The sequence below is a fragment of the Egretta garzetta genome, unplaced genomic scaffold (genome assembly GCF_000687185.1).
Source record: "Egretta garzetta isolate BGI_Z169 unplaced genomic scaffold, ASM68718v1 scaffold117, whole genome shotgun sequence".
NCBI lineage: Eukaryota > Metazoa > Chordata > Aves > Pelecaniformes > Ardeidae > Egretta > Egretta garzetta.
The window spans coordinates 965,382-990,520 of record NW_009260479.1 but is presented as its reverse complement, the minus strand read 5'-3'; the positions used below and the strand labels follow the sequence as shown (position 1 = coordinate 990,520).

Sequence of the window (25,139 nt, the reverse complement as noted above, 5' to 3'; positions counted from 1 at the left end):
GAGCTCTTTGTCTTTATGCACAGAAATGCTAAAAGCCTCCAGGTTCCTAAAAATGAATAGCAAGAGGGACAGTTTTATTCATGAAATAAACATATTTTTCTTGTGATGTGTTTTCCATGAGCAGAAACTTTTAGGCAGAAAGAAAGGGAAGTCTCAGAGCTTGAAATGAGAGGATTAATATTCCTTTCTAATTCTAACCTGAATTTTCAAATTATTAGCCACTTCACAGTAAGTGTTTGACTTCAGGCTTCTTCAACGTTCAAGAAATAATTACCATGTCTCCTCCTTACTCTTCTACCTCTCTCAGACACATAAATTAGTTGCTATGCTTCCCATAAATTTCTGAGTGTGTATATTAGAACACAGGCAGAGATAAGAGAAAGTTGTGACTGTATTTTTTTTTACTTGAAAACTCTCACCAATTATTTCCCATATCTCACATCCTTCAGAGAGGGAAACATTCTCTAAATGAACATTATATTCAAGGCAGACATTGAACTTGAAAGCCTGTTTAATTTTTTGATCTTTGGTGTTTCTTGTTTAGTCTTTTGAATTATTAGATCTTTTACTCAAATGCTGGGAACAGGTTTTGACATCATCTCGCATGCTGGTAACACTCTGAGACTGATAATATCTGAATTTCAAAGACTGCCATTCTTGAAGCCACTAGAGAAAATTCCAGTTCTGTGCTTCCCAGGGACATGGATCTGTTGTCCACTTAGTCAGGCTCATGGATTGGGTTTTATTCTTAAATCTGCCAGTTTTCCATTTTGTGACTTTTGGCCTCCTGGTCCTTTATCTCTCCATTCACATCTTGGAAGTTAGAGTAACAGGAGGTATTAGAAGACTTCACAAAACACAGTTTGTAGGAAATGTGTGGGCAGCATTGCTTACATGTTTGGGATCAACAGACTACTATATAAACATTCCATAGTTTTGCATATCATTGTGTAAATTCCAAGCCAAGCATCTAAGTGAAAATATTTCAGAAGCAGTTGGGCTCCACAGACCAATGCTGGACCTGTTACAATAATATTTTAGGTCACCACTTTGGGGCATACCTTGTTAAAATATGTAAGCATAGTGTTTATTGCAGATGGTGCTTTAGATAAAGTTTAGTAGTAGGTAAGAACATTATGGTGTAGATTTGTTGACAAGAGTTAAGAAATAAAAACTTAAGAAAGAAATTAAGTATGAAGGCCTTTATAAACTAAAAATAATATTTAATATATAAAACTATTAGAATATTTAATATTCTGCTACAGAATATTAAAATAATTTTATTACAGATTTAAAGATAAATTAGCTTCTCTTGTCCATTTTTTGCCAATACAGTATTGTTCCCTGAAGTGTATTTACCTGGTTTTTTGTCCAACCTATTATAAATATGTATTCTGAAAGAGCATCCACTATTTCTTTCAGAAGATTAGTTTTCAGGGTATGATTATAGATCTGTGTATAATGTGTTCCTGTTGTTGATCATACCTTATTTAGTCTTCTCTTGATTTTGGTCCATTGCTCTAAATGATAACAATAGTTTTATTTTAATCGGTCCTTATAAAACAGACACCATCTTTAGTATTAACCTCCTAGAAGCAGAAATTTTGCATTTCATCTCTTAGATTCAGCTGTATTACAAGGGTATTGTCACAACATAGGCTAGCGAGCTTACAAATGCTTAGCCTAAGTACCCATAACAGCAATCTAGCCATCATTATGAGCAACATAAGCTCATCCAAGATCACCCAAATGCATCACACTGCTGTTAACACTCGACCTAGGTGGATTAACTTCCCTCAAATTTCTGGATTGCTTCTGACTTCAGAAGAGATTCACCCACTGTGCCCAGTTTGTTTTACTAGCAATCTAAAGAGGAAGTTGTTCTAGATACAGCTCTATTCACTGGATCTGATTATCTTCAGTAAGATCCAAGGTACCTTCTTAAATGCCTAAAATGAGATTTAAGGTGGTTCACCTCCAAGAATGGTTCCAGAAAGTCCATATTCCAGTGGAGACTTCAGTTGCATCTCCCTTTTTAGAGCTGTTTGGGTGCTGAATAGCAGCCCCACATCATCCTATCACCTGTTCAGTTCAGTGCTGAAAGGACTTCATATTGCGTGCACAGTGAGTGCTCTCATGGCATTTCATTCAGGTGCTTAATCCTCAGAGGAAGGTTGGATTCAACTGTAACTTTAGACCTGGTATGTCTCAACTCACACGATTTCTTTGTTAGCCATCCAAGTAGTCTCTTACTTGACTGTAGAAGGAACTGACATACCTAAATGATAATTTTCTGAGGCCAGTGCCTCATTACTAGGCATTACAACACCTAAATAGTTTCTAAAAAAATGGTTTTGTTCTTTTAGCTACAAACCTCTTGTGAATCTGCGTATACTGTAATTGGGGCAGTTCGCCCTCTAATGAGTAAGCTTCCCAATACCCATTTTGGTACTTGTCTGTTTCTTGCATTTCCTGCAGTTGTCTTCAGCCTTCAGAAGTTCATAGGACCAAATGCCTCACCATGGCTATTGCAGACATATTGTGGCGTGCGGGAGGCAATGAAAAAGCAATTGTGGCCCTGTAAGTAGGAGAAGCAGTTTTAGTTATTATACAGTGCTCCTATACTTGTGTCTGTTATATATGTACATAGTTTACAAAAAAAAAGTTTTGTAGGATGTATTTATGCAGTCTAAAATGGCTCAGGGAGAAATGCAAAATGTGATTTCTGCTGTCCCAGTAGTTGGGACAGAATAGTCAAATTCTTTGAAAATGCTGTGAAAGATCCTGTGGATTTCAGTGAGGCTTGGATTCCTCCAAAATCTTTATCAAGAGTTATTTTTCCAGATGGAACAATTTACTCCAACAATTTTGTATTTCAGGATATTCTGTTGTGGCTGGGGTTAATTTCTTTTTGCTGTAGCTGCCTAGTTACTAGTTTATGCTATGCAATTAGGCTGCTTTTACACAAGACATCTAACTTCTAGATCACTAGCTTTGGCTGCACTGGATCCTACATGATATGAGCCAGGTTTTCTGAGAATAGATCGTTTCTTTTATTACATAAACTAAGATAGCTGAAACATAATAGAGATGCTTTTAAGCACAGAAATCCTTCTTGAAACCTGAAATAGAAGCAGCAAATTCAAGGACATTTAAAATGATATTTTGCACATTTTATAGCTATAAAATGCTTCCTCTGTGATGATATTGTACATATGTTCTTCTGCTTGTTTTAATGTCATTGGTCTAACATTCTTTTCCAATAAAACCCATCATTAACTTCTTAAACCTATATTTATTCTCTCTCTGTATAGAGAAACTTGTAATTCATATTAAACAGATTGAGAGAGCACAGCTGAAGTATATGCTTCATTGATAAAAGTTTGTTTAATATGTAATATGAACTTACTATGCAAGAGGTCCTTTTTTAAAAAAGTGGTTAAAATTAATAATACAACATATTTGCCTTATCATTCAGTTCAAATAACGTTGATTTCTCTTTAAGGGCATTTTTCTTCTTTTAACATGATTTTCTTTTTTTTCCTGAACATTCTCTTCAGGCCATCAGGAAGACAGCAGTTCACTCCCATAGGAAAATACAAGGCAGATGGAATCTTAGAAACTGTAAGGCTCTGTGTAACTTACAGTAACATTCTCCATATATCCTTTTTCTAGCTTTTCTTATTTTAGTACAATGAAACTGATTTCCATTACTCTCTCAGTGTTTTAAAATCTTTTGTGTCAAATTAGTTAGTTGTGATCCAAAACCCGATAGGAAATAACAAAATCCTGCAGTCTGTCTGGCTCTGAGTCGTCCCAGTGTCTGTGGGCAACTGGGCTCTCTGAAGTCCTTTTCGTTCCATCTACCTTTCAAGCTTATAAACTGTGCCTGCTTTTATTGGTATGCAGTAAAAGTGAACATGGATTCTTTCAAGTTGACCAGCATGGCTGAAAGCATCAAAAGGCAGTGTTTTCTTCTTGTCTTACACAGAATTCTTTGCCTTTTTTTCCCTCCAGAAGCTCCAAATGGCAAAATACTTTCCATTTAGGCCTTTATTTCCATCTGAAGCTCTCAGATGGCTTTGCAAACAGTGGTGCTGTAAGCCAGGCTTTAGTGGTTTAAGGAAATATTACTGGCCTCCTAAATGGAGGAATGGATGTGCCAACAACTTTTCAGAACCAGCTTTGGAACAAATGGAAGTGAAAACTTCTATAAATAGGGTGAATGCAGCAGAAAACCTTGGCTATAACATGCTCTTCCAGGAGACAAGGTAGATTATTTAATTAATATGTTAACATAATTCTGAGCTTCTGGCTATTTCAGAGTGCAACTAACACCATTATGCTGCCTCCAAGTACTGCTTATCAAAGGTCGTGTGGACACAGCCACAGTGAAGATGTGGCGGAAAGGAATATAATCCAGACTGCTTGATCTTTCCTCACACAGTATCTGCAAGGCGATAATTCCTGTCAAAATCTGAAGATGTAAAAATAGACAAAGAATGTTGAAATAAGGGCCTGGATCTGTGAACTCTCCTGAACATCATGTTAAACAGGAGTATTCAGGGGAGTATTCTCTGAGTATGATAAGAAGTGCTCTGATACATGCCTGCTATAGATTGCTCACCACATAGGTACAAACTCCTGAGCTACTTGCCCATTCTATGTCTCCTAAAGCTGCAGTATTCCTATGTTTATTCTAGGAAATGTTTTTCATTGCATAAACAATGCTTAAAATGGAATCAAACTGTTCAACAAACTTAAAAACAACAAGAAGCAGTATTTAAAAATTCAGAATATACGAAGTGCTGAGATAAAATATTATACGAACAAAAGTAAGAGGTAGATTTCATTAGATCTTTATTCTGTTCTGTTAGTTCAAATCTTTCCAGTCAGATTTAAAGTTTTGTGTACTTTAGTTCAGCTTTCAGGTTATAAAAATGAGTTGTTATTTTTTTAGTAACTTTTTTTTTCTTACATTTCCTCCCAGCTAATATTACATAGTGCCACAAGATATGAAGATCTGATTGTATTTCTTCAGCAGAATATTCACCAGGTACTGTGTATAGAGAAGACACTAAATGTGTTGTAGTTCATCTGCCAGTCTGTCTTTGTTTACCAGTCTCATATGATGTCTTCTGAACATTGTTTCAAACACTATGCGGACATGTCTTGCATTTTAACAGAGCAACAAATTCAGTTCTAGCATGAGAACAATTTTTTCTGCTTTCAGTTTGATTTGCATTTCTTTAGGATTGCGCAAAAAATACACACAACAAACAAAATAAAAAGTCCTTTTCTTTTTCAGTTTGAAATTGGTCCCTGTGGGTGCATCCTTCTGACTGTGTCTGTCATCTTATCAAGATCTATCAATCTGTGAGTGTCGTTGTATCTCTGTTTCATAAACTGCAAAGCAAACAAGTTGTGCAAAGTGAGGAAATAACCATGATGTACCTAACTCTGTTCTTTTTAATCTATCTTGATGTTTACTCTGATAAATATAGGGAAGTTATGCAGGTTTACTCACCTAATCTTGGCTTTTTTTGTTGTATACACACACTTGGGTATATATATATTTATATCTCTATATATGCTGTTAGAGTGGCAGTGATCAGTCCACCATATCTAGTATAAATGACTCCATTTAAACATTAGACATCATGTCTAAGGTAGTTGCCTATGTTCCCTGTCTTGACAGTTGAAAGCAGGACTCATTTAGAGGGTTATTTATCTCACATACTTTAGGTATCTGTCCTAGGTAGGGATGAATAACTTGCTTGTGATGCCCCAATCTCCCTATCAATGATAATGATAAAGAAAGGGTAGTATAAAATGGATTAGGCAGCTAATTTTTAGATGGTTATAAAATATGACCAATCTGGTCTCAGTTTATTGGTGTAATAAATATGCTGAGCTCTAACTACGGGGCAGTCATTATAGCCTCTTTTAAAAACTCATTGAAGCTGGCCCAAGCACAGTAGCTGTTAATTGTGCTTGTATACAGATTAAGAGTATTTCTGTGGTACTGTGAATAGCCTAGCGGGTCAGAATATAAAAGCTTTCTTCATTTTGTCAAATTCCACTTTTGTAAAAATCTCCTAGAGTTACCTACAAGTGAAAAGAACTGTTCCCTGACAACTTGCAATAACAACTGACACGAAGAGAGCAGCTGCACTTGAAAGCAGCACAGGTTTGATTTGTGTAAGCTTTTATTTCTTACATCTCTGCATTGTCTTGAAAATAAACAGCAACTTAGTCCAAATTTGTGGTACGCATTCAGTTGCTCACCTACTGAGATTCCTACAAGTGTTTACAAATTGTTTTTTGGGTTTTTTGGTCATTTCTTCCTTTGTTGTGCCTACAGTAACACTATAGGCCATTGGCTTAACTCCACTTTTGCACTCTAACAAAAATGATGTGATAATTTTATAGCATATGTCATTTATTATTGTTTTCCTGAGCTAGTTACAGCAGAGAGGTCCAGATTAGCAAAGGTATTTGAGCAAGTAACAATATATTTGGCATTTGGTAGAATCACCAAAAGCAGCAATGTTCCTAATTGCTATTGATTGCATTGCTTTACTTGCTATAAAATGGTAAACATTCCTTAATAATATAAGCAAGGAGCTTATTTTTCCCATCACCTCTCAGTTCTTAACAGATGGATTATGACAAGGCTAGTCAATTATCTGTGTTTGTATTTGGGGGAGCTAAGTGTCTAAAGCGAACATGAAAATTACTTATGGTGCCTATTTGCATTTTTAGGTATCTAAATATTTTTAAAGTTCTGGTCCACAATGTCAGAATTGTTTATAAAATGTAGCCCTGTTTCGAGGAAGATTCATTACTTTCTCATAGAACTTTTTTTAAAGTGCCGTTACTCTTCTGGCTTGGTATTGTGTTATACATAGCATTGGTACCTATCTTTTGTTTATAAGAAACAGGAATTTTTCTCTGTCACTAGATACAGTGGAATGTGGTTTTAGACCTTTGCATAAATTTTTTTAGAAGTGCAAACTAAATTTGATTTATGTAATTTTCAGTAATAGATTTGAATGGCGATGTCACAGTACTTCTCTTAGGATATTATAAATACCAAGAGAAATAACTCACTGCCCATATCGTTAAGAAATATGTACCATTTAGTGAGTGTTACAAGCATTGTAAGTAATTATTTACATAACTGGCATAGTTCTGGATGAATAGCTGAAGACAAATAAGAGTTGTTTTAGGTAATGTGATTTTCATCCAGTAAGAGATCTCCCTGGGATTATTTTGCCCAGTTTTTTAGTAGAAAATCAGTGGTTTTGTTTTTTTCAAAAAAAGAAAACTCTGTTGAAGTTTCAATTGTCCTGATTTTTCTGTGCATATTCTATTGAAAAAGCTATACTGATTATTGAATTTTAGTTGAGAAGTTGACATATTTTAGTTTCTCAGATCAAGTTGAAATACTTCTGTTTGGGTCAGTTCTTCACCGTGCACCCTCAATGCTGACTGTCTGGGGTCCCTTGATAAATTTCTTTTTTATAAATAATCGCCATTTCTTGTAAGCCAGTTGAAGACTAAGGATGGAATAGTCTTGAACTGTGGTTATTGTAAAAGAACATTGTGTAAGTTGCAGGAATATGTCCAATGAAACCAAACCAAAGCATTTATGTTTGATTCAACAAACAGACTATCATTTTGATTAATGAATATTGAAATGTTTCTTTCAATCAAAAAAAATTCTTTTCAATGATTTCTGTTCCATGAATAATTCCAGTATTTACTGAGGCTTTCACTTCAGGATATAATTAAAAGAAAATAAAAATACCTTATTATTTTGTATGGTAAGGAAGCATTAATTACAAGCTAAAAGGCAGAGCACTGAATGTGGACTAAATGGCGAGGTTGATTAACTGAAGGATAAGTACCACTGTACCAAGACATGTGCCATTCAACCCATCCAGAACTGATCTAGAAGGAGTGCAGGATAATGAGACCACAAAGCTTACAGACTTCCTCAGAGCAATCACATCTGTGGACAGATGCTTCCCATGTCTGTACAGATGGAAGATGGCATGCAGTTGTGTCCACGCCACTGACTAGGGAATGATAGCTGCAGTAGCTGGTGCGGTTCAGAATGATCAGAACTGTTAGCACCTTCTTAAATCTATTCTAGCAGTTCAGAAGGATCTCATAGTGCCAACAATGGAGTAACCTCATCTAAGTTTAGCCTTCTAAAAATTACGCCAAGTCTCAGTTCTCCCAGCTTTCCCTCTGTAATCAGTGAAAAGAGAGAAACTTCTCAAGAGTCGTCCCATCGAAAAATAAGCGTCAAGAAAGGTGAGGAGAATTGCTGTGGGCAGTGCCTATCTTTTTTCTCTGATTTTGGAGGGAGAGCTACTAGCTAAGTCTCCTATTTCCTACATTTTTGTTATTTTGAAGGTAATGATCTATCTTGCATATCTTTCTTTACTTTCTGTGGAAATATTTGCATCTAGGCTTCCTTTATCCTCAAAAAGGAGAAATAGATCATGATTCATTTGAATGTATACCTTAGAATGAGATAAATCATCTCCTGACATCCTTACTTATCTCCCCTATATAAAAAGAAAATCTAAATGACCTACTCATATAGAGACTTTATACTGTAAACATCAAGTAGTGAAATGACTTCTGTCTTATAGTGACCGGTCAATAAAACCGGAGATGAAATTCAGTGTTAATAATGCAAAGCATTATATATGATGAAAAAACAGCCTCAATTCTACTTACCTAGTGATGGGCTTTAAACAGGCTGTTATAAAAAAAAGGAGAGAAATTCTGGCACCATTACTAGTAATCTAATGTGAATATATTGGTTCAATTTTCTATGATAGTCAAAAAAGAAATAATGTGTTAGGAGTTACGGTGTTCAGAAATGACAATAGAGTAAAAACATGGTAATGTCTTTGTATAAATATATGTCTTCATCTTGCATGTAGTCTTGTCTCCCCAGGTCACTAAAAACACATTAGAACTAGAACATACTGGAAGACAAAAACAAAGTTTCCCTTTAGTGCGGACTAAGTTTCCCTTTAGCACGGACTAGCTTCTGCGTGAGGGCAGATGAAATTTTTCCTCAAGAGGAATAATTTGGATGTGATAAAAATTTAGACATCCATGAAGGTTGAATAAGGAGTGATTATTTGTTATTTCTGAGAGTCCAAAAACTTGGGGCTCTCATGGAAATGCTTTGATTTTAAAACAAACCACCGTACTTTTTTTCCACATCATAAGTAACTTTCAGTACTGGGAGATGAGGAGGCCAAAAGTATGAAGAGGTTCAGATAAATTTAGACAAATTACGGGGACGTACATGCTTCAGTACCTTTAAACCCACCTGCCAAATGTAATCTCCATGTGCCCTGTTTTTGTGTTCTGCCTTGATGTTTGCTACTGCTGCTGCTGACTGGATGTTGGGTCAGGCTGACTTTTGGTCTGGCTCCGTAATTTTTACATTGTTACAGATTTTTCTTGTAAACAGAAATTCCAGATTTCACCTAGGTCTATCGGGCAGTTGTTCTATATCACTGACAATCTAGGTATTTTTATTTAATGGGAACACATGCCAGGAAATGCAGGGGGTTGCACTGCTTTGTAGATTTTGGTAATGAGTTTATCATACTCCATGCACTAATGATCATCACTGGTAAAACTGATAACAAATGGCCAAAGAGGAGTGAGAATTCCTGAGGAAGTTGCTGAGAACGTGTTGTTGCTTCTGGTACAGGAAGGAATGCTAGTCACTAACAATTGTAACCTCTTTTCTTTCTTTTTTTTTTTAACAACCACTGAAAAATTAAAAAATAGTGGGCGTGTTGTACTAGCTCAGGGGACTAATCTTCCTGAATGTGCAAGCTGTGTACTAAAATCGTCATATGGTTAAGACCTACAAGATGTTTTCCCATGTACCTGTGAGAGACTGAGCTTAAAGGTGGGCTGCAAGCCCCCACGTCAGCCTCACTGTTGCATCTGAAAACGGCACATTGCATGTAGGAAAGCTATGAATACTCAGGAGTGGTTTACACTCACCCAGTAATGGCAGCTTCAGTAAACCCCACAGCCTTGCTGAAGTTACAGCATATACTGGAACTGCAGCAGAAGCTTTCTCTACTAGGTGCTGTCTCATCACCTTGGCACTTGGCACCTTCCTCACTGTGCTTACTCATGCAAAACCATTGCTCTGTTGGGATGTGGCTGATTCTGATCCATTCATTGAAAAGCCGCCTTTAAATTTCAGCTTCTTACCAACCAGTCACACCGTCTGTTTTCATTACCATATTTTTCTTAATCAGTGCAGTAAGTTTACTGCATAAACCCATCATTACTAGATCCTATTATAGCAAAGAACATATTAAATGAGAAAATGGTCAAATTCCTTTGTGGAAAAGCACTGTATTGCCATATTCAAGCTACCTGAAGAAAATAAATAGTGCCTCATCTGAAACACAGACTCATTGTGTTACAAATTTGCTGGCCAATAGAATCAAAACACCAGTGTTTGCAGTCTCTTTTGTCGACTTAGGGATACTTTATCACTTACTGATAGCAGATTACAAATGTAATTCTGCAGTCAGCATTGGTCATTTGGGTATCTTTTCAATTTTTTTTCTGAAGTGTTTGTGTGAGAATAAAGAAAACAATGGCTTTATCTGTAGGAAAAGAAAAAAAAAGAAGAGTGATTTTGCAAGTCAAGAGGAGGCTGTGTACTTCATTAAGGTTGGCCATTTATAAACCTAGGAAAATACACGGCAACACCTTTTTCCTTATTGTGAACCCACAACCCTAATAACTGTCCATCTGTAGGTATTCTTTACTGCTCCAGAAATGTGTACAGCCCTGTTTCAAAATTATTTGTGCTGTTCCCATTTCTGAGTTTGGGAGTTTTGGGGTTTGGGTTTTTTTTTTTTTTTTTTTTTTTAAAGCCAATGCTTTATTATTAACTAATAGAATAAAAGAATAATAGAATAAAACACTTTTTGATTTCTTATCGATCCAGGACTTCTCATATGAAATAAGTCTGCCATTAGTTATTAGTAATTTATCTACTTCTCTGAAATCTTCTATCTAAAGATAAAAATTAACAATTTTTTACTAAGGGGAATCATATGATTAAAACTATGTTGTTCTGTGCCCTTGAGCACTTATTCTTCATTTCTGTGGTACCATTTTACTGAACTGGGGAAGTTAAATTTCCTTCATCTTTCATTCTAATCCATTCTTGAAATAAACACACACAATCATCAAATCATGTTGATTGATAGCTGTTCAGTACACCTATACCATCTCAAAAAATATCCTTCCTAAAATAAATGAAGCTGAGCTGCACATGGTATGTTACAGTGGAGAGAAGTTGTGACTTGTTTGAATTTCATGTGAGAGGAAAGCCTGATCAGGGAGGCTAAAGGACCAGCGGCTACAGTCCCGCTCTGGCTATGCAGAGCATCTAGCTTCAGCACTTACAGAATTAGTGTACCCTCCTGAACAAATAACTTGCTCATCTGAGGAATCTTCTTTTTAAGTGCTCTGAGAATATTGGATGAACTATGCATTATTTTCACCACTATGCCCCACATTGTCCTCAAAGATATCCGTTTGTCAGCTTGGTTTTACTTCTGTAATTATTTCTCTGGTTGTGAGTGGTATTCCAAGAATCTTTCTGCTTTGCTCCAGTGGCAAACTATTTTTTAACAAATATAACAGTTCTGCTTTACTGATCTCCATAGGACAGTGTTTCACTGTGAGATGTACTGTTATATAACTGCCGCTTCTATTCGTTTCGAACACCATGCTCTTACCTTCAAACCTCCTCAAATCATTAGGCACATCAAGAACTTGACATCTGTATATGTACATTACATATTTATAGTACAGTAGTACCTATGGGCTGTAATAAAGATCAGAAGTTCTCCTTGCCAAAGAGTCAGAAAGAGTACAGACACATCCAGAGTCAGCTCAGCATGCCACCTTCTACTCCCCAGGAGCTCTGGCCGTATATACACTAACTTAAAGGGCAAACAGATGTGTTCATCCTTGTTTCACACAGGAGAAAGTTACCTCATAATTGCTGCAGGGTAAGAGCATTTATATGTACGGCTACTACAGGTCACACTCTGCCTGGCACCATGATGACCTTGCCCATAGCCACACAATTCCTGCTCTTCAGGGTTTTCATAGAGCAGGAGGGACATATGAGAAATGGGAAACAGGAGACTGTGGGAATTGATTCATCAAATTGCTTCCAGGTATGTACAATGTGTTGGGCGTGTGCTATAAGCATGTGAGCACATTGTTTTACTGTGGCCAGAACGAGGTGCCACAAATCAGAGAATAAACTGTAAATAGACTACTGAACTTTGGCATCTCTAGCTACGACATTACCTGCCTTTCAGAGATGATTTGCTCGTCCATTTTCATCTGATTATTTCATATTCCTGCAAAGACAGAATAAGCACTTTTCATTAACCATGCACCTCATTATGATAAATAATCTTAAATAACCTTATTAAAATTATAAAATATTAGTATAATTAAACCATATTGAAAGCCAAGCTCTAGGAAGACTATCTTTACTTAACAAAACAACTTTCTGTTGAGAGACGTGTAACAGAAGATAAAAATCATTGTAGCAATCTGTATCAACCTATTTGTTTTGCTGTATCCTTTTCTGTATTGTTTACTGTGAAATAATTCTGCTTCTGACATGTTACTTGACTTTTAAACTCTTTCAGTCATGTAGGATATTAAAAAAGAAAGTGATGCTCTGTTGGCGCACGGATTGTGGGTGGAACAATGGGTCCTCCACCCTCAATCCACTTTCCTTAACTGACACCTTTTCCTGTCTCAGAGCCAATCTCTAATTCAGAGTTCCCCTAAAATGCTCCTACTGTCCTCATGCTATTTGGCTGGTGAAGAAAGGCTTTCCGTGAAATGACCGTTTGGCTTGTCCAATGGTAAAATCAATTACAACTTCACATAAAAGATCCAATCACATGGAGCATTGTCAGTTCTTGATTGAAATACATTTTTCTGTGAGCCAGTTTTCTGGGAAAACTTTTTCAGAGATAGTTCCCCCCCACTTGAGAACGCCTGTGAGACCAACAGCAAGGGGAAATTACGTGTGTGAGCCATTTTCACTCGGTGTTTACAGTTATGCAATATAAATACATGTCATCATGTATTTTACAGCTTAGTCTTTTGGTGTTTGAAAAAGATAGGGAAGCAGCTATTTTTAAGGGGAAACAGCTGTCAATTACGTTACAGTGCTAAAAAACAAGCAGCTTGACCTAACTGAAAAAAACATATTTGAGAGTCTCAGACCTCTCCAAGACCCATTTGTGATTTTACAACATGGAGGAAGCGTGAGATTAGATTTACCAGGAACAGTGGGAGGAGACAAAATAGGAGAGTTTGTGTGGGATCCAGTCCCTGGTAGGGAAGAACTGAATCCTTGTTTGTTTGGGTAAGTGAACTTCTGTGCCTCCTGGTAGGTAGGTTGCATGCAATTTATAATCTTCCTTGTCTTTGAGGCTCTGTTGTGTGAATTAGACGGAGGCCCTTCTAGCTGGAGTGTTCACTGGGCAAGAATTGCTTACTACATTAATAAATACATTAAAAAAACAGAGGAGGGCCGCAAAGATGATTAGAGGGCTGGAGCACCTCTCCTGTGAAAACTGGGTGAGGGAGTTGGAGTTGTTCAGCCTGGAGAAGAGAAGGCTAGGGGGAGACCTTATCACAGCCTTCAAGTACCTGAAGGGGACCTACAAGAAAGATGGAGAGGGACTTCTTACAAGGACCTGTTGTGATAGGACAAGGGGTAATGGTTTTAATCTGAAAGAGGGTAGATTCAGATTAGATATACTGTGGGTTGTGAGGCACAGGAAGAGGTTGCCCAGAGAATCTGTGGATGCCCCATCGCTGGGAGTGTTCAAGGCCAGGTTGGATGGGGCTCTGAGCATGGTGGTCTAGTGGAAGGTGTCCCTGCCCATGGAACTAGATGATCTTTAAGCGTCCCTTCCAACCCAAACCATTCGTGATTCTCTGGATAAATGTAGAACCTTAATAAAGCACAGACTTCAGCTTCAGCTGCTGAGAGGGAGTTTGCTTGGAAGAAGTTAATGTTTTTCCTTCAAAGAAATACAAGAAGAACGGGATAATAAGTGAGACAGCCACAGCAATATTAGAAGGAGGATGTGAGACCAAGATTTGAAACTATGAGATTTATATTCTTTCAAAAGTGGATATGCAGTGGAATATATTGATTTTTGAAATGCCACCGTATAATACTTGAGAAAGAGGGGACACAGGGACAAAAGAATAAAGCTAGAGACGATGGTAGAATGGGATTTTGAAGACAAGATACAGAAGAGTAGGGTCTGACACAAGTACGTAGGCATCTGTTAAATAAGATCTGAAGAGACGGAAGCTACATAGCCTGCTAGATAAGGAATGTGACCCGGGTGGAAACATGACCACAGAGGCAAGGAAGAAGAAGAGTTGAATTAAGTGTGAAGAAGCTTGCTGCACTGAAGAACAAGGGACAAAGGTTAGTGGTAAAGGAAATTGAATAAATGAAACTAAACTGAGCAAAAAAGGGTAGAATCAAGAAGACAAGGAGGTTATTACACTGATTGTGTTTGACGTCTTGCTAGGTAAAGAGCTGGTGTATCGGGAAAAAATGTAAAAAAAAAAAAAAGAAAGGGAAAAGAACTGGGATTTGCACAAATAATGGAGAGAGATGTGTGACCCTTGTCTCCCTGTTAAGAAAATTCAGGAAGCCTGTTACCAGCATGGGTCCACAGAACAGAGAAGTGGACTATATGCTGGGCGATAGCAAATTTGGTGTGGATATGCAACAGAAAGATTCCTTATGACAACAGGCAAAAAAATCCACATTGTTCCCCCAATACATCCAGTTCCTTCTAAAATAAATCAGGATAAATCATAAAGCTGGGGAACATGCCTGAAGAGAAGGAAGCTTCTTAGCTAATTCTCTGGAGAATTTTCTGATATCTAAAGAAAGAGTGCAAAGCAATGAAAAAAATGTGGTGAACAACAAAGTTGTTGTAGTGCTATAGCACTAGTGTTCTGAGCCTTGGTCGTGGAAAATACAGAAATAATGTGAATCGGATGAGGTCAGACCCAAACCTTGAGTCACGGAAATTAAACAACGTGCAATTTCCTTATCATACCAATAAAAAGATATCAGGAAAAGATGTGAAGTTTCTGTGTAGAGTGGATGTGGCTGATACTAGGAATAATGTAAAAAATGTTCTAAATCTAAATTAATAATCTGCCTTATATTTCAGTAAGGAGAACGGCATGGTGCAAAGTCAGGATGCATAACTGGAATTCATGCATAGAAATTGAATTAATTTTGTGGGAGGTAGAACTGAACCTGAAAAAGTCTACACAACATGAAGGAAAAAATAAACCAGGTATCGTTTTGCGTAGGTCTCATTTCTAAACTTATGCAAGACTTTCTGATCTCTCTCTTGTTTTGTCAGACTTTATAAATGGACTTGATCCTAAAAGCTTACATGTTTTGTTGTACTATACCACTTCTTCCATTAAAACATACAGTAACCTTGCATCTCTGGTGCAGTAAGTCTGGACAAGTGGATGCTTTCCAACTCCAAATACTAAAATAACTAGCATGTGAAATCACAGATACAATGACGATGATTTAATTCCTTTTCACAACAGAGGTCATCGTATAACTGTGTAATACCGAACAATGCTTACATTTAACACGGAAAAGCAGACCAAAAAACTTGGCCTTTATCTCAGCAGGTTGAAAAGCTGCAGGCAAACTTCTGAAAAGAGAGTAACTAACTACAGAGGTACACGGAAAATGGCAGGGAGTGCAGTCTGATTCTACTGAAGATAAGTTATATGAGAATGAACTAATAATCTACTTTGATAGAAGAACAGCTTTTTCAAAGTGGGAAATGAAATAGATGAATTCTATCTAAACTTCAGTAAAGCATGCAATTACAGTACTAAGTGGAGAAATGTTAGATAAATTGAATTAAAAAATTTTAATAAGATTAGTTAATGGAGAGGTAATAAGAAGGTTTTGTGTTTGATATGCCAAATGAGAAGTAATTTCTAATGTGAAAATAAGATATTTTTTTAAGAATTGTAAATGTGATAAGGAAAGGTACTCAGAAGAAAATTATCAGTGTGGGGAAGGTTACAGATAGAGTTCCTCAGTGATCAGTCTGGGGTTAAACTGAATTTTTATTCCCTACAGAAATGTTGGATAAAGGGATTGGTGTGCTAATGAAATCTACTGATGACTGAAAAGTTGAAAGGCACTGTCAATACAGAGAAGGAATCGTGTTGTACAAAAAGAGTTGGCTCAGCTTCATGATGAGGATAATAAAAAAGAAATTTCCTTTAACTGCAGAAACTACAAGGTCATACAAACAGAGACTGCTCACTACTGTGCTGTAGGGGTTCAGAAGTTGTAAGTGGCAGGATAAGGAGTTGAGAAGAGTAATGGAACACACAGTGACTTTGAGTCAGCTTTATAAAATTGTGTCAGATTGACTCTTAAGGTATATCTGTAAATTGTTTTAGGACGTTAAGAAGTATTAATAGATTGTGTAAGGCACTGATGTGTCCTCGCTGAAATACCATGTCAAATTTTGTTCACCCGTTAAAACTGGGAGAAGTGTAGGGAAGGAGAAGACCAGGGGAATAAGAAAACTATTTTATAAATGAAGAACAAAACTTTTTAACTTTGCTAGCATAAAAAACAAATTTTGAGAAGAGACATAACTATTGTCTAAAAAAATGGGAGGGTAACAGTTGTAAGTAAACAAGAAGGACCAAGAGTTATTTAATTTAAAGAACAATATTTATAGGAAATGAAAGTGTATCAGTAAACTTACCCTGTGACTCAATAAACCTAGTCAAAGTGCGACTAGATTTCAGGTTCCTAAGCTGCCACTGAGAAAAGTATGGAAAGCCAAGAAAGCAGCTAAGAAATGCGGTTTTCTGTGAAAGAGAGCAACTGGTTTGGCTGGATTTTATCTGCCAGATGCAGAGAACCTCATCTTCCTTTCTTCCCCCTCTCTGCAACTCTGCTTTATCCCAGTATGGGATATATCTGTAGTCCACACCATGGCTAATATAAACACAGAGTAGTGTTTTGAGAAGTATCTGAGAGATGTAGCCGTAATTGCCCCTCAGTTCTATAAGACTGTCCATATAGGATCAAAGGGAAGGTCCATCCAGCCTAGTAGCCTGTCTTTGACAGGGGAAAGCGATGGTTGCTGAATGAAACTACGTAAGAAATTGGGTGAATATAGAGCAATTATTCTGCTGGTATACTCTCCATATTTCCGATGGTAATTCAGAGACTTCCTAAGCTGGCAATTGTATCCGGACCATTGAGTTTATTAGCCCATGATGAACCTATCCTCCATGAATTTTTATAAAACCTTTTTGAACCTTTTAATTCTTTTGGCCTTCGCAACATCCTGTGGCAATGAGTTCCCCAGTGTGGTTATGTGCTTTGTGAAAGAGTTTTTCCTTTTGTTTGCTTGAACTAGTTGCCCAGTAAGTCTAAAGAGTGTTGCCTCATTCGCGTTGTGAAAAGTAGTGAGTAAATGTTCCTTAATCATCTCCTTATCATTCAGGAGGTTTTGAACTTCTGTTGCAGTCCATTAGTCATGTCCTTTTGGAGTGAAATGGTCCTCATCTATGTAGTCTCTTCTCATAGAAAAGCTGCTCCATATCTTGACAGTGGTTGCTTCTGACCATCTGAACTTCCTCTGATTCTATGATAGCTAAGTGCTCAAATATTGTTACTGTTGAGCTAAGATTTATAAGAAAGTGTCTATTTGAAATCAATGGAGTGTTCACAAATTGCTTTTAATTGGCTTGTCCAATTGAGTCTTTTTTTCAGCTGGCTCCTGGGTGTTGTCATCTCTATAGCAACCTTATTTCTCAGCTTGTAATCTAAAAAAAAATATACTCAGCCTGTCTGCAATGCTGGCGTATTAGTGAGTATGATTTATCTGTCCAATCACTGGTATACAGCAATTAGATGGCCATGCCCGAGACATGACAGGCTCCCTTTACTTTATGTTCATCAGATGGAGAAAAGGCATATTCCAGCAGTTTTTTACTCTACTCTGCAAATTATCTAAGCAAGGTCACATCAATTACATTCAGGGCGTACATGTTTCTTTCCATGTACAAAAATGTAAAGAGGCCGAGAGCGATTAGCTGACGTTTACATGTCCATCTTTAGATATAAAAAAATTAGTGATATGAAGCCCATCCCTAAATGATTGATTAGCTTTGCCGTCTTCCCAGTCTTGTTTTTTCCCTTTTCCTCAGAAAATCAAAGCCTTTCAGAAATGAACTTGTTTGATTTTAGGGGCATGACGTATATCTTTAAAAAAGACTCTGAAGACATGAAAGAGTAAGTGTTACTCTACTACAAAATAGAGCAGTAACAAAAACATTGTCATATGTTTACCAAATTTCAGCCAGTGTATTGTCATACTGTGTACTATTCAGCTGTTTGCTAAACATCAAGTCAACATGGTTAAGCAGATCTTGGTTTAGCATCTTTGCTTAATGTGTTGCACTCAGGAAGACACATTACATTCAATATAAAAGGTAATTTAGTTTAACAAATGAAATAGTGGGTTGAATGTGCCAAAAGACTAATCACTTTTCACATCAGATCTATCCCTATGAAATGTAAATACTTCCTATAGGATGGTAGCAGCAGAGTTGTTGAATAAATGTGCCTCATTATCTGAGTATATGTACATTTTAAGAACTTTGTGAAATTAGCAGGTATGTGAAAAAAAAAGTGATCATAAATGAAGCCACTTCCTTGCTTTTACTCATTTGAATCCCAAAGAGCAATTGGGGTTTTTTGGTTTTTTTTTTGGTTTTTTGTTTTGTTTTTTCAGAGGGGTTCTTCCTTTCTTTTTTAAACATTCATTTGAAATGTTTGCTGTGTGCCAGTATAAAAAAAAAATAATATTATGGAACTTTTACACAATAAGGCAGTCACCCATCCTGTCATTTTCCACATTCCCATTGTAATTATTTGAAATCCTTATGCTGAAGACAAGTTTTTCTCCCTCCCAACCCAAATTCTATTTTCGGAGCAGACTTGTAATTGTGTGTTTGTTAATATAGCTGTCTGTTGCCATGAACAAAGTGAGGTCACCGATTTTCTATTACAGCTTTGCCACAGAGTTAAGGACTGTAAAACAGCTAGCACTTACTTGAATGCTCCATTTTTTGTTTTATATTGTTTTATTTTATTCTGCTATCAATCCAAATGATATCTAGGGTAAATAATTGACATGGACTAACGCATATTTTGATAGTCTGGAGTTATTCCTAGTTTTACAGTTTGTATGTGAGTTTTGTATTTAATATTCAGTGCTCAGATGTTCTCCATTTAAGACTTGGCAAGAATTTCCCTGGAATTAAATTGAGAATTAATGTGTACGAACCATTTTTAAAATGTGTTATTTATCTAACTCAGTGTTTTTTGCTAAGAATAACTTGAGCTGATTACAGATTATGTTATATTGTAGCAACCAGTATACAAAATATTTATATTTTGGATTTGTATTTATGCACTTTTTAAACTTTAGTAAAGTCCATACAGGCCACTGTAATTTATTTTATCAATGCACCATCGGTGCTAAGGTCGGTACTGCCGTTACAGTTTCTTCTAACTCTGGTACTTTTGTCCGTCTGACTTAAACTTTTAGAATATTTTTTATAATTTGTATATCCCAGAATGGATGAATGAATTGAAAACATGAGGTATATAACTAATAAGAACTGTCACGGCTACTGGGAAGTCAGCAACTTCTGGCAGTATGGCTGTGACAATTCAGAGCAAAGGTTTGGCTGAGAACATCTGTGCTTGAGATCCTTAATAAACATATTACTTATAACTTGAAACTAATGGTTTCAACAAGGCTGAATATTAACACAGAATCACCAACAGGAACATGGAGAGAAAATGACATTTATAATCTATAATGATATTTTTTGGAAAGGCTATTTCAGGCATTCTTGCCCTGAAACTAGCAGCATTAGAAAACATGGAAAAACATGTATAATTCACACCAGATGTATTTTGTTGATTTCTGTCATGACGAGATTTCTCTACTTGCTATAAAGTAGATATTTGCTCTGAAGCGACTTTACACATCTTTTGGTTTTGCCACATAATGATGTTCATTTTATGCGATAGCAATGTGAGAAAAAATGTTTGGTTGCATGCTGAATGAAAAGACAGTTAAGCCCCGGGGCATAGGTACCTCACCCTGATCACCCTGTTATGGAAAAAAAAAAAAAAAAGATTTAAATAGAAATATTTTTAGAAAGAACAGTAAAAAATTAATAAACTATGTGGAGATGAGTTATGCCATTTTGTTTAGGTTCTGTGAGCATATGACAATACATCTACATTTTGTGAAATTATCAGAAAAGCCAGACTAAGCAATTCCAGCACTGCTGAATGGAGAATTCTGCAATTCAAGTGTACCAGGGCAAAAACTGAAACACGGCAAAAGTTGAAACTAGGACTTTGTGCACAATAGGAAGTATGTTAATCTGAGTGCATTTGCTGCTGTCTCTCTCTCCTCTCAACAGGCTGCTTCTGCCTTAGCAGGAGCCACAACTTCACTCACTCTAAAGAGAATTCAAACTCTCTCCTCCCTGGTTGCAGTACAGACGTAAGCCACATTACTTTACACACAGTACAACTAAAAATAAAAACCAAGCTGGGAGATCTTACAGAGTGATCTGAAATCTAGCAGCTCTCATTGTCAACTTTTTGATTCTGTATCAACTCAGGAAATTATTCCTGCCGAAGATTGCACTTAACTATATTTGAACACGTGCTTTATTTTAGTATTTATTAAGGAGGTTTTAAAAATCAGTATCTTTCTCTCTGACTGACTAATTTTTTTCACAGACGTTACAGTAACACCAGGTGAGGTAAACACCGCCATTCTGCACCACAGTCAACATACTCCTAGCTTACTCTCCCGTTAGAATTATGTGCGACCACGACACTGGAAAATACCGATAATATAACATGAGGAAAAAATATTTACCATTAACACTGTTCTCTTTGGTAGCGTCTTTTTACTGACCTCTGATTTTGTCAAAGCAGCATGCCGAGCACTGGGTTGTAAATTAAGAAGGAGGGATTCAGGAGAGTCAAGCCTTTAACTCATTGTCTGATGATGACCAGGTTACTTAAAAGACTTAAAATTAACGGGGTTCTCTGTTTTAAAGTAAATTCAAAATTATAAATGGAAAATTCCATGCAGGGATAAAATAGTATTAGTAGTAATTATTTATTCATTAAGTCTGTTTTGACGTCTGATAGCCAAGACACCAGAATGAACAAATGCTTCAGATTTGCTTGTCATCAATGAATATCTTCACAGCCTGGCAGAAAATGAAACTCACTGTTATTGTTATCTGGTATTTTTACAATGCATGAAGTGTGCTTGCACTTAGAAGCCGATGCCTTTTCTTATATAACACAATAAATACACCTGCATAGAAGCTGGTAAGTCTTTGCAGGTACGAATAATAGTCTTAAAAACATTTAGGATAGGTGTAAATCTCATAGCTATATGCCTGATGTTTGTTTCCTCATTTGCAGAGATGATTTGAAAGGCAGATGTTCTTCTTCTTGAAAATCTGAGATACGCTTCTGAAGTCCCATATTGTTTGTACCTACAGATGAAATTAGAACTTCCTCCTATTGTCTTTGTCGTATGTCCCATCGTCCCTAACTGACGCATATTGTATAGTCTGCTCATTTCAAACAAGGCTATGGCGTTTTCAAGATGAAACTGTTTCTAAAACTAAAAAATGGCCAAAATCCAAAGATTATTATCGCCTCATCCACTACTTGCAACGTTGCATGAGAGAATTTTCCACATACAGGCACACTTTCCATGGTCTTTTCTTTGATTTCACACCAGCAAGAGATGTTATTGTGGCACTTTGTTATGATGAGACTAACTTGTAAATCTTTTTTAAAATAATTTTTTTTTAAAAAAGGAGTTGTTATTCAATGCCTATGACTTGATTTGAATGATTTTAAGTATCATTAAAGACGGAAATCTTGTAAATTATATATTATATTCTGCTTTTGGCAGTCAAAGAAATCCCATGACAAAATAATGGTGTAAAATTTGGGATGAAGATAGGGAATGTTCCAGCTTTTTACTTAAATCAATTTTTAACAGAGCATGTATAGCAATGTTGAAGGGAAATTTCTAGCTAGCTTTGCTCTAACCACATCAATTGAACTCTTTATCACAAAAAATATTTTCTTTTTTTTTTTTTTTCTTAACAATTGTGCTAATACCCGGGAAACGTGAATATTTGGGTGCATAGAAGAATTTACAAGTCAAGTGAGAGTGAGAAGGCCAGACATATGTAGAATAACTAAGTTTTAATTGATGATCATCTGAGCATTCTCTCTATCTTTGTAGTAATACCAAAATAAGGATGTAGCCAAAACAGTTGTGATTGATTGATATATTTTATACTGAAGGGAAATAGCTTTTTTATGAACCATACAATTAATATGTGGCGTTTATTGCCATAGCTGACCCAGAATATAATACACTGGTTTTTTTCTCAGAAGTAGATTAGATTTATATGTGAAATAATGTTTCAAATTACCTTATATCTGCAGGATAAAAATGATCACAGTTACAACCTTTATTTTTTAGGTCATCAACCAATCACTAATTCAATAATTCCAAAAGTTATGAGAGAGGGAACTTAGTTTGGGGAGATGTTACCCCGTAATTATCAATAATGCAATTTCACAGACTTTTCTCTTTAATGTGATAAAATAGAAGCGACCACACAGAGGTATTATAAATGTGTACAGTTAGAGTCTTTTTTTTTTTTTTTTTCTTTTGTTCTTCTTTTCATGGAAAAGGTAGTGTACAGATTGTATCATCTTCAGTTTGGGGGTAAATTCTAAGTATTGATGATGCAAGTACATGCATTTGTGAGAACATCTTCTCTGAGTACTGAAATAGGTTGCCCAGATATGTTTGTGGAGTCTATCTGCTTAAAGATATTCAAAAACCATCTAGACATGGTCCTGGGCAACTGGCTTTAGGTGGCTCTGCTTGAGTGGGCACATTGGACCAGGTGACCTCCAGAAGTCCCTTCCAACATGAACCATTCTGTGATTCCATAATTCTGTAAGACAAGTAGTACAGTATTTCTAATTTGTAAAGTTCTAACTAGTGATGACAATGGCTTCTTTTCTCCTCTACAGCTATTTTCTTTAGTCTAGCTCTAATCAACTTTTGCTTGCCACAGGTTTAGTTGATATATACACATTTTTTTGCCATGTAAAAAATCACCTTGAAAGGATTCCAAAACGTAGAGCTATATTGATGGTTGGGAAACAGTTTGGGTTTTTTTCCCCCAAGATTTAGAGACATTAAGTCTAATGAAAATAAACAATTGTATTTAAATTTAATTGTATTCTCCACTCCTTTTCAGGGTGCGCAATGATTTTGATGTGCTTACAAACCGATTGATTGGCAGCCATGGCTATTGTACTCAGGTAAGTTAAGCCTGTGGTCTTGGGGATGTCACACACTTCTGCATGCAGAGCTGTGAACTGAGCTCTGGGAAGAGATGATATTTCTTATTTCAAGATCCTTATGTTTTTCTTTTTTCCCCATAATATCAAGCACCTTCATCCTTTATTATTTTTTCCTTGTGTTTTTGGCATATTGTCTTTGCTGTCAGAGCCTCTGTTTTTTGGCTTGATTTCTGGTCCGCGTGTGTCTATACCTGTGTGTGGATGTGCTCATATTCCCCTCATCTGCCTCTTTCGAACTCCTTAGTTGTTTTTAGTGCTGAGATACTGCTGAGGCTGCAAACAGTGTTTCCTCCCTGCCATTTCAGAAAGGTGACTGAGGTTGAATGTCTGGTCATACAGCTCCTCTGTAAACAGTCACTGCCCAGCTAACTGAGCTGATGCTGACTGAAGCTAACTGGTACTTCAAACTGGAGACACTGACTTATTATAGGTTTGTCTAAAAGACATGTGGTGCTTGAAAATAAGCAGTCTGAATTGCTGTCTGACACTTAGCACCACAACTTTATGTAGTCTAAGTTCCAGATTATGTCCTGTACCAAATGTTTCCCACTGGCTCTAGGCCTGCGGAGGCATCCACCCAGTTGGAAACTCTTTGCCTTGGACACGTAGGTGAAATGTAGATCCCAAAATTCTGGGACATGGATTCCCCCAAAGCTGGTGCACAGGCACTTGCGTGGTCTGAATATTAAATTATTAATTTTAAATAATTAATAATTATTTAAAGTAATTAACAGCTATTTATGTACTGCTATTTTGGCTGCAAAAGGCAAGCTTCGTGTTCTTCTTGTACTGTTGCTGAAGACTTTTATATTGTGGTTACGCGGTGATTCAAGAAGGTGGTGGAACATCACTGGTGGATTAAGTCCTAAAAACATCAGTAAGAACCTATAGACTTTGGGGAGTCCTTCAGGAGAAACACAGGGCTATAAATGTGTGCAGTATTTTTGAAATCATACATCAAGTCCAAACTGGCAACACCAGTGTTATTCATGTCTTCGGTCATGGTAATTTGGACTATTTTTTCTGGAAACTTTCTTCATATTATTTCCCCTACTGTTTCGTGACATACGTTATTTATTAATAGTTAGCTTTATAGTTAGTTCATTGCCGTAGCACAGTCTGCTGCTAGGTATTGCTATGTGCTGTTACACCCTAGCTGGCCCTTTTGGGGTCTTATGCTAAGCAAAATGTCTAGTGCCTCTGATCCGTACACTTTACTCACACTTGCATGTACACATGCACCCCCACCCGCACCCCCACCAAATATTTAGTCTCTGACACACCTGTACTTCTAGTTCAGTTGGAGAAGAAATTATCAACAGTCTGCTATAGTAAGTATGACTATGTCAGTGTTATGGACCAGATGTGAAGCCATATGGGTGAATGTCTTCACGAATGCCTTAATGAATGAGACTTAAGTTCATCCAGAAATAATCAGTGAGAAAAAAAATCT

The 25,139-nt window shown here is 36.7% G+C and overlaps 1 protein-coding gene across 1 annotated transcript in view; it reads left to right on the top strand.

The window, feature by feature from the left end:
* Positions 1 to 25,139, top strand: part of MINDY4 (MINDY lysine 48 deubiquitinase 4) — a 75,283-nt gene that overhangs the window by 32,064 nt on the left and 18,080 nt on the right. The window contains exons 10-14 of the mRNA XM_009644063.2: positions 2,479 to 2,580; positions 3,561 to 3,624; positions 4,991 to 5,056; positions 5,309 to 5,376; positions 23,581 to 23,644. Of these exons, the coding sequence (XP_009642358.1) occupies positions 2,479 to 2,580; positions 3,561 to 3,624; positions 4,991 to 5,056; positions 5,309 to 5,376; positions 23,581 to 23,644 (364 nt within the window). The remainder of the gene's footprint in view (positions 1 to 2,478; positions 2,581 to 3,560; positions 3,625 to 4,990; positions 5,057 to 5,308; positions 5,377 to 23,580; positions 23,645 to 25,139) is intronic.